The following is a 14,959-nucleotide window of genomic DNA, read 5'->3' on the forward strand; positions in this document are numbered from 1 at the left end:
GGGTCAACGATCCTAATTTATGATCCCAACTCAAGTAAGTGCCCCAACCATTTTTCAATTGTATAATGTTTGATAAAGTTATCAGCAATAACTCTTAATCCTAAAGATTCTCTTGAAGAGAGGTTTCAAAGACACACTAGGAGAGGGGGACAGGTTCATATTACAGTAGACTAACTTTTATCTTCCATTGTGCTTAATACGTTTTCACTTATGGAAAAATGGGTAAAAGAGTATATCAAACACTGCTGTGTCTATGAAAGTGGACACTAAAAGATCCCTTGCTGTTATTTAATAAGTAAGCATAGCCTATTTTATACAGTAGGTTTCTTCAGTCCATCTCTAGACCATGTCACACTCACCATAAACATGTTACACAGCTATCAGTCATGGATTAAATACTGGGGCGTTGATAAACAAAGATTCTCAATATTCATTAACACAGGTTAGGATGATCTTAAAATATCAAGGATACGCCCAATGCAGTGATTGACAGCAACAATGGGTTTTCCCCACAACTGTGCAACTGTTCTAGCTACCAGTGCTGTAGACACAAGTGGAGCTCCCATTCCTGGACCTACAAAACAAAAATATTTAATTAATTATCATTACTAATGCTATGAAATATATTTTAAAAGCATAATAATAAAATAATAAATATATTTTAACTAAAAAAAAGCCATGTAAAAAACATCCATGTAAAATGATTCCTGAAAAATAATCAAAACCTCTCCCGCAAAATTGTTGACTGGGATACTGTGATTGGCAAATATGTCAGTAGCAAGAGAAAATAATAATTGCCTTGCACCCCTCAAAAATAAAAGTCTGATATCCCCATCTGGAAACAATAGAAGATAAATCTCACTAAGACTTTTTGAAACAAACTGTAGGTTGCTAGCTTACTTATCTGTTCTGTTGTGTACTGTATATCAACATATTTGACTGTTTTATGTAATACCTATACCTGTTGTATTCTACTGTATATCAACAGATTTGACTGTATAAATGTGTGTATATTATGTAATACTGTTTATATTCTACTGTATAACATCAACAGATTTGACCGTAGTCTGAAGGGATGTAGAATGTGTGGTTCTTCTTCATCTGAACCTTGTTACATACCCTATATGTAGCTGGTATTAAAAACTTGTGGCACCATGTTTCAAACATTTCTCAACTGAAATAATGCTACAAATGGACACACAAACCAAAAATGTTTAAAGGAGAGGACAATTAAGGCATTTGGCCTGGTATGCATATTCAACGATATATAATGCACATTATTGCTTAATATCAACACGTATAATCGTATAGTTAATTAATAAAACGGTTAAATGTGACGGCTATAATATATAACGGGTGCAGCCATTTTGTACCATCTCAGTGAGTACGCCCTCTGGCGAGCTGGTGGTTACGTAATACTTAACGCGTCACGTCAGGAATGAGCCTTAAACTAGAGAAACACAATCTACCTGGTTTTTGCGGGATGATAAATAGTCATACATTGCAATGTTCTGTAATAATACACATCCCAGTAAGCCAGCAATAAGTATATCCAGCACTATATATATTTGGTTTTAATACAAAATAAAATACCATTGTTAAAGTGGCTACACAAGTCGAAACAATTAACAATGTTTTGCCCATGCATTAACCTACGTACTGAAATGATACACGGAGTGTTTTCTTAGTTAATTGGTCTATGCTGTTAGTTGCTTCTACCTGTAATTCCTGATTGGCAGGTGTGTATTTGATTGGTAACCAGACGAGCCAATTAACTGACGCTGTCTAGACACAAAAATACATACCGGTATTGTGGAATATTACCTGTCACCCCTAAAATTGTAATGGACATGGTTTATTACTGTAAATAGTTCTGTAAAACTATTGATTAAGTAGACTTTTTCATCTAAACCCACAGAACTGACCAATTACGTAGTCCCTAAGAAAAAAAAAAATATCACTTCGCCAGTTAAGAGAAAAGTTGCCACCCTAATAGTTACTGATCAGAAACACAAACTTAGAAAGTAAAACACAACTTTACTTGAGAAATACAAAAGGAGAAGGAAGAGTGAAAAACAAGGGCGATTACTTTCACCCAATACATCAAGGGAGATAACTCCAACTAAGGTTGCTAACATAATATCTGGCGTAACCACTTTTTTCTTCTTTTTGTTTTTGTACTGTTAATGTTAAGGTTAGAACTTACTGTCTGTGAGTATATAATAAATGTATGGTTACTATTAAACCAACACAAAATCATCAAAATCGACGCAGTAGATGTTCTTGTCATTGGGGTCTGGAATAAAACATGGTAAACGATAGTTAAATGCAGATTCATGACACTGACACAGTATATTTCTATGTCGTGGTTAGAACAAAAACATGGTGAATGTTAGTTCAACACAAAATCCTTAAATCGACCTGGTAGAGTTATCCGTCGTCGTGGTCTGGAGGGGAGTAGCGAGTCCTCCGTTGTTGTGTCCAGGATGTTGTCCAGTGATTGGGAAGATATGTCTGGTAGAGGCGAGGCAATCTCAGTTGGAATCGGAGGAAGATCATAACTTGTGTCAACATCAGGATCTGGGGGTGTTTCATCATCATTATCTGTGTCACCGGAAGTACACTGTGGAATTTGACAAGTCTTGTTTGGTACTATGTAACACTCAGTACGTTTAACACGATAACAGTTATTTCTAAGTTGTGATCCAACAAATTTGCGGATGTCGCACCATGGCCCATCAATGTTCACAACAAGATATCGATTATGTGCACATGTCTTATTTCTGTCACAATATAGATACACTAAATCACCAATGTGTACTGAAGGCATGGTTGACTGGATTCCTTTAGGAGTCTTGGATAACTCACTGTGTGGGTGGTTTGATAATCTGGCGGAGTGTTGGTCTGTAATAAGTTGTTGGTCAGAAAGGGGTAATTGGCTGCTTGTGAATTGGTCTCTCTGAGTCCACATTTCACGAGATGATACGCCACGGTTTCGAATGCGGGAATTGAGACTAGCGACTACTATGGCTAACTCGGTAGGAGTAATAGGACCACGAGTAGGATCTTGATGACAGAGTTCATTTTCCAATTCTTGTATTGCTCTTTCCGCAACTGGGTTTTTGTTTATGTTCTTGACCCTACCGATTTCAAGAGTGATTCTGTGTTTGTGTAGAAAACTGTCATCTGCCAGCGCGAGAAAGCCTGGAGCAGGATCTGTGCGGATTACTGCTGGGGGTCCGTCAAGAGGGCGTAATTCTATGCACAAACGAATCAATGCCTGTCGAATGACATCACTATGTTCATTATCAATCAGATAGGTGACTGTAAAGGATGTAACACATTCCCTCACAACTATGATGACTTGGCGTTCTCGTTTAAGGATATCCGCAGCAAAGAGACTGCCTACAGTCTCAGGTGGATTACTTGAACTTTGTTCGACAATGGTAGATGGAGTCTTGCGCAGAGCAGCACACTGATGGCAGTTGTTGGATACAGAGTCAATGGAACGATCCATGTCAAGCACAAAGAAGTATCTTTGAACTACCTTCTTCAGTTGAAATGCTGATGGGTGATTCAGCTGAATATGTAAAGCATTGAGGAGACCTTCTAGAACTTGTCGGGGAACAACAATACATTCTCGTGTGGGGAATAGTGGATCAGTTCGCTTTACGACGAGGAGACCATCTTTGGCAATGGTTACCGTATTGATGTAACGTTTAACATCTTTGATGTTGGTGAGCTTCTTCGAAGGGCGAGTACCTTGAATCAGGTGAGAATGGGTACGCCGTAAATCCTTGCACTCTTCTTGTAGTGAGTGCCAAGTTGATCTTGTGGTGAAGGGTATCCGAGTCTTACCTGATAGTATGTCATCTATGAGAATGTGTCGAACAACAGAATTTTCAGTTTCTTGGATGAAAGTACATATTTGACACGATTCATTGTGACACTCTGGAGCATTTCGGCTAGCAAAGTCTGATGGGATATTTGCATTACCAGCTAGATGACGGACGGAGGCTTGAAATCTGCTGACTGTAGATAGAAAAGTTGAAACCCGAGGACTTGCTGAAAATTCGCCACGGCATAACTTCTCAAAAGCAAGGACGCAAGGTTTGTTGTCAGTGAGGATGATAGGTTTCAGATTGGACTGGATGATGTAAGGACTGAAGTGCTTTGTGGCAGCGGCAATCGACAGTGCTTCAATTTCACATGGTAACCATGTGACTTGACGTGGTCTGAGTTTTGCGCTGAAGAATCCTGCAACGCGAGGTTGATTGTGGCGAGTTACGTACAAGGTTGCTCCTATGCCTGGGTCCTTGACAGCTTCATTTGTAACAATCCAAAGTTGGTCTTTTGGGTTTGGGAAAACGATTGCTTTGTTTGACGAGAGCATTGTCTGGGCATGAGAAAAGGCATCATGAAGGTCATTGCTCCAAACTATTTCATCTTTTGACTGGCGACCTGCTACAATATCATCAAAAGGGGCAAGGATCTTCGAACAGCTGGGTATAACGCGGGCGAGAATTTTGTATGCACCAATGAATGAGTGCAAACCATAGACTGTGTTGGGAGGCAAACACGACGCTAAAGTAGTGATGCGGTGAGGACTAGCCTGAATAGAGCCTTGTTGCCAATTCAATCCTAGGATTGTGGTTGATTGTGGAGTGATTATTGTTTTGTGTGCTGACAGTCTTAAGTTGTTGTGTCGAAGGGCTGTCAACAACCGACGCCAAGTGTTGATTAATTCTTCAGGGGTATTTCCGCCACAATACAAGTCATCAGCGAGTTTAGTGACAACCCCTTCCGTCAATAAATCTCCCAGAACCCTACACATAATTTCCTCTAGTGCAGTTTCTGAACCTGGTATACCCATTGCCGATCGGGTGTATACACGGATACTGCGAAACGGAGTAGCGACACCACAATACTTCATGGAATTCTTGTCAAGTGGTATTTGGTAGAAAGCGCTGGACAGATCAGTGGTAATAATATATTTCCATTGACCGATTTGTCTCAATGTTGAATCTACATCAGGTAACAGGGACGGCTGAGGTTTGGTGTAACGACCAACATCACCGAATGATGTGACCAGGCGATGGCCGCCTGATGGCTTTCTGACAAGGAAGGAAGGGTTAACGTATTCAACCTTGATACCTGCATCTTCAGGACGTTTGAAAACTCCCTTGTCCTCGAGGTCGTCGAACATCTGTTGAAGTTCTCCGAGTTGCTTTCTGGAGTACTGGGGTACTCTTCCCTTCCTCTGAGGAGGTTGTACTGGACCCATGTTAACTACTGCTTGGAATGGACCACTGGCACCATTATAGCATTCTATGGAAGGGTCAAATACATCATCATATTCCTGAACCAGAGCACTGAATTCCTTTCTGATTTCTGGAGAGAAAATACGGTGAGGGTCTATTTGAATTTGATCTGAGAACTTGCCATATGACTGTGATTTGGTATATGTTCTGGGGAGATGTGCTTTGTCACTGACATTGTCAACTTCTGGGATGAATACTGGTCAAATCTGGCAAAAATGTTCATTTTTCCTCAGGAGTTGTGGACTGTCGGTTGTGTTTGGTATGTGAATTCTCCCCGATACACTTTGGAGGAGACTATGTGGAGGCCATGTTTTGGCTTGTGTAGCGTGAATGTTATCGGTTCGTGGTTCTACAGCATACAAATCATCTTGAAGTTCGTAGTCAACATATTTCAACATAGTCACCAGGCCACACTGTGGTAGTAGTGGGTAGTGCTCTGAGTACACAAGCTCAGCGAATGGTGTGTTGATCCTTTGTTTCAGATATAGAGCCATAGTGAACAAGTGTACCATCTTTAACACTTATCTGACGCTTTGCAGGTTGAATGCCGATGTCGTTACTTTCCATAAATGGTGTACCAGCAAGTATGTCTACGTCTAGTTGTTCCACGATCAAGCCTTCAAAATGGAATTCCTTATCTCCCCGAGAGAAAGTGGCAGTAGTTTCTCCAATCACATTCAACGGAGATGAGCCATCTGCTTGGTGAGCTGATAGTGATGTTTTCTTGATGTGGAATCCCAATGCTTGTGCAGTTGATAACCTGACCATGTTTCCGGTGGCGCCGGTGTCAAGAGTTACTCGAACATTGTTATGTTTGTAAAACACATTTATGTACGGTGACGGTCTGATCTGCACTCTCAGTGTAGAAGCACTAGAAGACTGGTGAGATTCAGATGGTGATTCGTTTTGTTCGTCGTCATCAGTGTCTGCAGAGTCCTGGTTGTCAGCTATGTTGATTATTTATCGAGCTTTTAGAAGGAATTTGCGATCACTTTCAGGAAGGTGTTTGCAACGGCTCAGGAAATGATCATAGGAACGGTCTGCTGCTTTGCATATGGGGCATACTTTGGATGGTCTCCGAGAGGTAAAATGTTTAGCCTGTTGGTGTCTGGGTATTTGTTGCGACCGCCATGCTGAAGAGCGCATGACCTTTGCATCTTCAGATGTGCGTAATTCATCGATTAATGACGGCAAAGCTTGTGATATTTCTGGCTTGATTGATGCTAAAGTTCTTGATCTAAGTTCTGTGCCATACCTTTGTTTGACAAGTCTAGGTAGGTCTTTATTGATAAGTCTCAGCCACTGAAGAACAATGAAGTTCTCAAGCGATGGAGACATTTCCTCATCTCCAGCAACCTGGTCACCATGGTGAGTGATGCCACTATCATGTGTGAGTAAATTGTCTTCTACGAATGCAGTTAGGTGCTGAAAGAGATCTTCCGGTCTTTCCTCTGGCTGTAGTTGAATTTCATCAAAATCCAGAAAATGACCCCCGGTGGATTGGAAGCCAAAATGTAGGCGTATTGACTGCCAGATGCAAGGCAGAGATGTGCATGTTTTGATTATGGTGTTGCGAGATATGATGGGGCAATAATTTGCAATTTGTTCCAACATCAAGTCTAAGTAGTTGCTTTTTTGTTGAGCTGTAAGACGTTGTCTTGCTGGGATATGTTCACCATCGTCAGCGAAACCTCTTGTGGGTTCTGCACGGGACTTCTTATCCCACGTATATCCATCGGCCAGGAAACGGCTGAAGTTGGGATCGAGTGACAACGTGTACATTATATTTTGACGCCAGTTTTCGAATGAATTTACTGTTTCTACTTTTGTTAGAGACCATTGTTTTGAAGTGCGGTGTGTCTGTGCCATGGTGTGTTTGTGTTGTAGAACTACGATGAAAGAATGTGTGTTACAGCCGAGCTAAACGTCGAACAGATCAGCTACGTGATGTAGTAAAACTATACAGGACAGCTTACGAGAAAGTCTGCTTGTGTTCAGACGCATGGTTTCGATACCTGCTGCCACCACGCCAGTTAAGAGAAAAGTTGCCACCCTAATAGTTACTGATCAGAAACACAAACTTAGAAAGTGAAACACAACTTTACTTGAGAAATACAAAAGGAGAAGGAAGAGTGAAAAACAAGGGCGAATACTTTCACCCAATACATCAAGGGAGATAACTCCAACTAAGGTTGCTAACATAATATGGCCTCAGATCACAGTTATCTTCCCATTTGGTTGTCCAAAATCCGGAAGTTTGACCGCGCAAGTAGTCTGCTGTTTGACTGTGATTATTTCATGGCAGACAGCTATGAAGTGGCAACTGTTTGACTGAAGTGACAGGGGATAGCATGTAGTTTGTAAACATGTGTAACTTGTTGACATTGAAGACTTGTTTGTGGTAATACCGGCCCATGCAAAAGTAGTGCTTTTTGTGTAAAATGGGTGTACTCCGGCCTGGTTTAGAGGGTGTGTCTGTTTAAACCAATATGCTGGGAGAAAGAGCTGGACAACAGGGGTTGTCCTTTTCAGGGTATGTGTCCCCCATGCAGGCAAAGGTACACACAAAACTTCACAGACCTGCTGATATTAATAAAAATGTTATAGCCACTAAGGCTATATAGAAACATATAGCGAAATTAATTGTGGTCTGAGGCCTGATATAGTTCACACATTACACCGGTTAAATGCTTGATTCTGATGAAAGTATTATAACCAGAGAGGTGAAATTACACAGACTGATTGTGAATACCACAAGGAATATGAAAACTCATTTATTTATTTTCTCAATATTTTATTAAATTAAAAAACATTTTTTTTAAATTTATTAAAACTTAAAATTAAAATTTTCAACTTTTAAATTTCAATATCCTCCAAAATAGCATAAAATGACCTCTGATGTTACTACAGGTTGTTGCAATATTTTTTAACAGTTTTGAGCTAATAATTTGGTAAAAAAGAGCAAAAGTTGGATTTTGTTAGTCAATATTGAGATTTTTTTTTTTTTTACATATTGAATTTTAATGAGTCTCAATTATTGCAATTGGACAGAAGATCTAAATATAATGAATATATCACTACTAAATGTAATTAAACACTTTAAATAAATAGTATACAGTTTTTAACAAGATTAAGTACTCTAATAATACATTTCACCTACATTTATGTAAATTACACACTTCAGTCATTTTTCAAAAATGGTCTTTTATCCTTAGAAAATCTAATAGGCTAATATTCTATGCTGTCTGAATGTATTTATTGTGTTCAGTAATCAGATGCTGGTATACTTGTCAAGTTTATTGCAGAAAATGTGCCAAAAAGGTTAACATTTGGCTTGTAATACATATGGCAGAATAATCCATAATGCATATTCAGTGGTCATTACTACAAACATCCTTCCAATCAAGAAATACTACACTGAGGTATCCAAGACACTGGCACATGACTACACTTGTTAACAGTTATCACTGGAAACTGAAAAATATGGTGCAAGTACCTCTTGGTAGGATTTATATCAGCATTCTGTGACAAAATCTTCATTTTCAAAGTTGTCGTCAACAAAAAACATATTATGGTGTATACCTAAGTAATATCTGTAGGGCATATTCATATTAATATGCATTTATAAGGACTGTTTTGCCTTTTACAAAGTGGCTACATGTCTAATACAGTAAATGAAGTAGATTAAGTAAATACAGCAGGTCAAAATTGAATCTGAGGTCTATCATGTCTAATTTTCCCTGAAATTAGTGTGTAAAAATGTGTTGCAAATGGCCTCAATTTTGTGACTTTCACCATCCCTCTGACACATTTCTAATAATGTACCATGAATTCAGTCACCATATCTTTAATAAGCCTCCACTTATCATATCTAAAATGCAAAATTTTACAGTTTTAGATTTTAATTTTTTTCAAAAATTTAAATTTAGGTTTAATATTTAATTAAAAATGAAGTAAAATCTAATGATCGATTTGTTTTCCTTTAAATATTTCAAAATCTTTCCAAGACAACACTGTGCAGATAGAACATATGTAGAAGAAAAAATAACTGCTCATTGTATGAAGAAATTCCAAAATTTGATAAAGTTATTACATTTTGAAGTTGGTGTCCCTCAAGTTTCCATTGCTAAAATTGACCATGGCAAGGCACTGTGGTAGGTGTTTTAACACAGCCTCTATATACTCTCAGTTTAAAGGTGACATCCTGATACTTACTGAGCATTGCTTTAATATGTATATCATTGGAATGCATTAGTGTGGGCCAGTTTTTAGGGGGAAAAATGGACTGATAGGCCTCAGATCACAGTTATCTTCCCATTTGGTTGTCCAAAATCCGGAAGTTTGACCGCGCAAGTAGTCTGCTGTTTGACTGTGATTATTTCATGGCAGACAGCTATGAAGTGGCAACTGTTTGACTGAAGTGACAGGGGATAGCATGTAGTTTGTAAACATGTGTAACTTGTTGACATTGAAGACTTGTTTGTGGTAATACCGGCCCATGCAAAAGTAGTGCTTTTTGTGTAAAATGGGTGTACTCCGGCCTGGTTTAGAGGGTGTGTCTGTTTAAACCAATATGCTGGGAGAAAGAGCTGGACAACAGGGGTTGTCCTTTTCAGGGTATGTGTCCCCCATGCAGGCAAAGGTACACACAAAACTTCACAGACCTGCTGATATTAATAAAAATGTTATAGCCACTAAGGCTATATAGAAACATATAGCGAAATTAATTGTGGTCTGAGGCCTAATATCTGGCGCTTGGGTATCGTGGGTTGTCGTTTTTTGCTCCAACGTAGCATATCAATAGGCCTAATAGTGTACATTTTTCCTTTGGATTATTAAACAGAGAAAAATACTATAACCCCATTTTTTTCCGTTAATGCAACTTGAAATATATTTAGTTAAATAGTTTATTATATTATTACGTCATTTATGCTGTTTTACAAGTCAGGTTGATCAAAGAAAAGCGCCTTGTCGAAAATTACTGCTTTTGTTTACAGGAGATGGTCAGGAGCTGACGTCACTTCGCCCCAAGCTATCCCACCGGACGTCACAAAAACTAAACAAAATGGCTGCCCCCAGTTAGCAGGAATAATCATGTTTTTTTATTAACTCTAAAATTACGCGTTTTTCATTTGCTAAAGTGTCAGTATGTGTTGGTGGTCCGGGTATGCATCTTTCCAACACATATGGCTCTTGTTTGAGTTGATCCTACCTTTAACCTACCATACTCACTAAATCCTGATTGAAGTACTTGTGTCATTATTAACAAAATAAATCTTCCAACGACAACTGTCAAAAGTCCCCCGCCATTTTAAATATGCTACATAGAGGGAAGCAACTCGCCGTGCACGTTAAGAAAAGTATTGACCTAATGTGCCCCGTGCACTAATTTGACTGTATAAATGTACATGTGTATTATGTAATACCTTTTGTATTCTACTGTATAATATCAACAGTTCTGACTATAAATGTACATGTGTATTATATAATACCTTTTGTATTCTACTGATTAATATCAACAGATTTGACTGTATAAACGTACATGTGTATTATGTAATACATTTTGTATTCTACTGTATAATATCAACAGATGTGACTGTATAAATGTACATGTGTATTATGTAATACCTTTTGTATTCTACTGTATAATATCAACAGATTTGACTGTATAAATGTACATGTGTATTATGTAATATATTTTATATTCTACTGTATAATATCAACAGATCTGACTGTATAAATGTACACGTGTATTATGTAATACCTTTTGTATTCTACTGTATAATATCAACAGATCTGACTGTATAAATGTACATGTGTATTATGTAATACCTTTTGTGTAACAGACGACATCAATCTGGTCAGGCTTAATGTTGGCCTCATCCAAAGCCTTCTGAAGGATTTCTAATGCATACTTCCGGTGGTGTTTTGCTGTGTCTTTGGGAAGAAATCCTAAAAATTATTAAATAAAATAGCATACATATACATGTATAATCACAAACTTTCAACTTTCTTCTGTTTTGCTAGATTCTGACTGCATGAACACTCAAAACTCTGAAGGTTATTTTGTTGATAAAATCAGAAAAGAACATCCTTATATGGAAGATAAAAGAAAGGATGAAAGAAATTTATTTGTGCATATGTATATACACGTTTGTATTGTTTGTAATTGTTTAACTGTTTTGAGCTTTTTTTGGAGGAGGAATTGATGTAATACAAAGTTCAAGTTTGTTTTGTTTAACATTCATTATTATGCCGAATATGCCATGGATTTTAATATATATTAGTATTAATCATGCCGTAGGAATTAATACAAGGTTTTTTTAAGTGTACCTAAAGGTGTACTAGTCCAATGTTTTAGTTGCCACATGTGCTTTCTTGTCATGTCTGTCAGCTACATTCAGCTAATTAATAAAAATAATGGCGGCATGTTACGTATTTACTTTCAAAACAAAAAATGGATTTAGTCAGATATTTTTTAATTGTCTTGTTTGACACAAAACTGTGAATTTGCATGCTAAAATACTGTGCAAATGCAATATCACCACATTGGTCACAAGTTCATGTTCTTTAGACTCCTGGAACAGTTCCAAGATTTAAAAACAAAATTTACTGAGATGGTTGACATGGATTTCCTTATATCATGATTCAATCAGTGACGTCTGATAATCTAAAGGAATGTAATTTTCATTTCTAATCCATGATCAGAGAAATACAGTCTTTAAATCCATGACAATGTGTTTTTATCACTCCTAATACATGACAATGTGTTTTTATCACTCCTAATACATGACAATGGTTTTTATCACTCCTAATACATCTGTACTGAAACAAACTTATTCCTACTTCATTTATTTTCACCCCTCTCAAAAAGAGTCCACCCTTTAATAACCTGTATTGTACCGTATTTGACCAGAAATAAGCCCAGGGGGCCAAGACAACTCATTGTGAGCTTAGCATGGGGTGGGCTTATTCCCAGACAACTGTTTATTTTCTCCCCTTTTTAACTTACCTTCTCCTGGAGGAGTGATGTATGTGTGTCGGGGATTTGATAGAACAACTCCATCCTGAATAATCCCAATCCCCAGCTTGTTTGCACTTCCCTCAAACCCTATGGCTATTACCATTGTGCTTTTCTGAAACAAAAATCAAACCAATCCTAAAGAGCAATTCTTACCACTGCAGTTTCAAACCAAAACACTAAGAAAAATCTTTTACCTTAAAACTATCCACTTTAAAAACTCAATGTTTTGTCTGTATATCAGTCTTCTTTTTTACATAAATGCTATAAATACAATGTCATGCTTTACTATACCCTATCCCAGCTTCCACTAGTGATGTTCTGTCATGACACGTTGTTTTGTTTTGTTTTGTCCGTTTTTTGTCAACAGTTTAAATTTGCTTTAAAGGGACACACCCTAGTTACAGCTATTTGTTAACCATTACGGCATTGTTTTTCGCTATTAAACCCCATTTTTCACAAATAAAATTGCAATTTACTTACATTTTATTATTTAGAATACACATTTCCATTCACCTGAAGTGCTTTTTGGTAATCCTGATGTTTGTAAAACCACGAAATGCATTTTTTCACAAGATGTTCTGTCGAGATAAAACCGTTAAGCAAGCGAGGTCCAATCTATTTTTAGAGGGGATATTTCCATTTCAATGTCAGACGTTGGTATATCACGTGACCGTTATCATTTTGGTTCGGTTTGTTTTCTCGTGCACGGTTCGCACAATCAACATCCGATTTGTTGTTGTTCATTTGTCAGATTTTTCTTCACAGTTCGTGAACATTTTCAGTAACAATAAAGTTCAGACAAGTAAGTGTCTCAATACAAAACATTACAAACCCTTAAAACCAATAATTTTGCTAAGTCTTACGATATCTGGAGAGGGGATACAACCAGGACAGAACAGTTGGAACATGTCCAGGAGAGGTGAAACGAACGCACCCCAAGTCTGTGAAATTTGTCGTGACGTAGGCATTGTTGTGCTTCGAGCGACATCTACCGGTGACATCAGAATACTAACTTTCAAAATTATTTCAAGCAATTGGGACATGGGGATTCCCATGGTATTTATCGATATAAAACCTGCTTTTTCACTCCATTTGATAAAAACGTGATCTAAGTGTGTTACAGGTTTGTAGATTAACCAAATTATAATTTATTTTCGCTGGATGGAACTAGGGTGTGCAGCTTTAATATAAGAGGTTTTTTTTTTTTTAATTAAGTTTACATCAAACAAATTTTAATTGTAATTTGTGACAACTTCAGTCAAGATAAAACAGCAATACTTACCTACAGTAAAGGATGTCTGCTTCATGAATGGCATCTTAATTAAACAATTGGCTTAAAAAATTATTATAGATATATTCTACAAAAGTGGGGCATAGTTTACTTTCATTTGTTACATGGTAGGATCTAGTTAAATTAAACTAAAAGTACCAATTTTCAATTTTGTGTGAAAAATAGTATAAAGCAGGAAACATTTTGTTTTCAAAACTTTGATTAGAAATATTTCTAGTCAATTGAAAATTGATAAGCAACTACTGTTTAATATCTTATAATCTTGCCTTAGTTTTCTTCTTACGTCAAACCAAACTGAAGCTAATTTATGGAATGATGGGACGAACTATAAAGTATAATTATAAACTTATAAAGGTGCCAGACACCCGATTTTGATGGACGGACGGACGTGAAAATTGGGTTGGAGCCGGTAATGAAATACAAACTCAACCGTAAACACATTTGATTAACCAATGAACAATTGTACCGTGCTGCCTTTATTCTCACGGCCAAGTATGGAGCATTAATAATCATACTTACACGAGTTTTGACAAACTTCTTAACTTTTCATCACGTCAAAAACAATACCGGAAGTGGATATAATATGGACTGATATTGTTTCAATAAATGCGCAATGTAACTATGATCCAGTCAATTTTGGTGGCGTCTAAACACCGAATCTGGATTGACCGAAAAATCGTCAATTTACGAAAAAAACTACAATTTTATATTTTAAAAAATTAAAAATATACTCGCATTCTGTTGAATCGCGGGATTTTCCCACTTTGTTAAAAACCAACAAACCACCTTCCATTTATTTATGTTCCCAGTCTCACAGGTAGAAATACAAACACTTGGTCAAAGAATTGCAGTGTTAACATTTTGTATTCAATAAGCATAAATGTGTGGGCTCATCCTGCCCATTGACAGATTACCCTATTGCTGATTTTTTTTTAAAATACAAAGTGACTACAACATTTAATATTTAGCTAATAAAAGTCTGTTCGTATTAGCCACTTTTTAATAATTTTTAAAGAAATGTTCTACATATTTAAAAACGGAGTAAAAATAAATGATTTTAGTGTGAGCCCTGATCAGCATTGGCACAAATTCATCAAAATTCGGGAGAACTGGTAAATCTGGGGACGAGTTGACTAAATACTGGAGCGAGCGGGTTAACTACTGGGATGGGTTGGTTTTGGAGTCTTTACCATATTTGGAAATATGCGGCTGTGCAGAATATTCCTCTGCTACAATGATCACCATTGGTGGACTATTTGTTTCACAAACCAATTCCATTTCTGGCCTGGTGTCACACTCCTAGATGGTTCGATTGACACACTC

General features: G+C 37.4%; 1 protein-coding gene across 1 annotated transcript in view; it reads right to left on the reverse strand.

Annotated features, from left to right (window-relative positions):
• Positions 1 to 14,228, reverse strand: part of LOC121388935 (probable tRNA N6-adenosine threonylcarbamoyltransferase) — a 30,874-nt gene extending 16,646 nt beyond the window's left edge. The window contains exons 1-4 of the mRNA XM_041520483.1: positions 14,156 to 14,228; positions 12,334 to 12,457; positions 11,154 to 11,273; positions 473 to 574 (exon numbers count right to left, since the gene is read on the reverse strand). Of these exons, the coding sequence (XP_041376417.1) occupies positions 473 to 574; positions 11,154 to 11,273; positions 12,334 to 12,448 (337 nt within the window). The 5' untranslated portion in view covers positions 12,449 to 12,457; positions 14,156 to 14,228. The remainder of the gene's footprint in view (positions 1 to 472; positions 575 to 11,153; positions 11,274 to 12,333; positions 12,458 to 14,155) is intronic.
• Positions 14,229 to 14,959: the final 731 nt, after the last annotated feature.

The sequence above is a fragment of the Gigantopelta aegis genome, chromosome 14, assembly GCF_016097555.1.
Source record: "Gigantopelta aegis isolate Gae_Host chromosome 14, Gae_host_genome, whole genome shotgun sequence".
Taxonomy (NCBI): domain Eukaryota; kingdom Metazoa; phylum Mollusca; class Gastropoda; order Neomphalida; family Peltospiridae; genus Gigantopelta; species Gigantopelta aegis.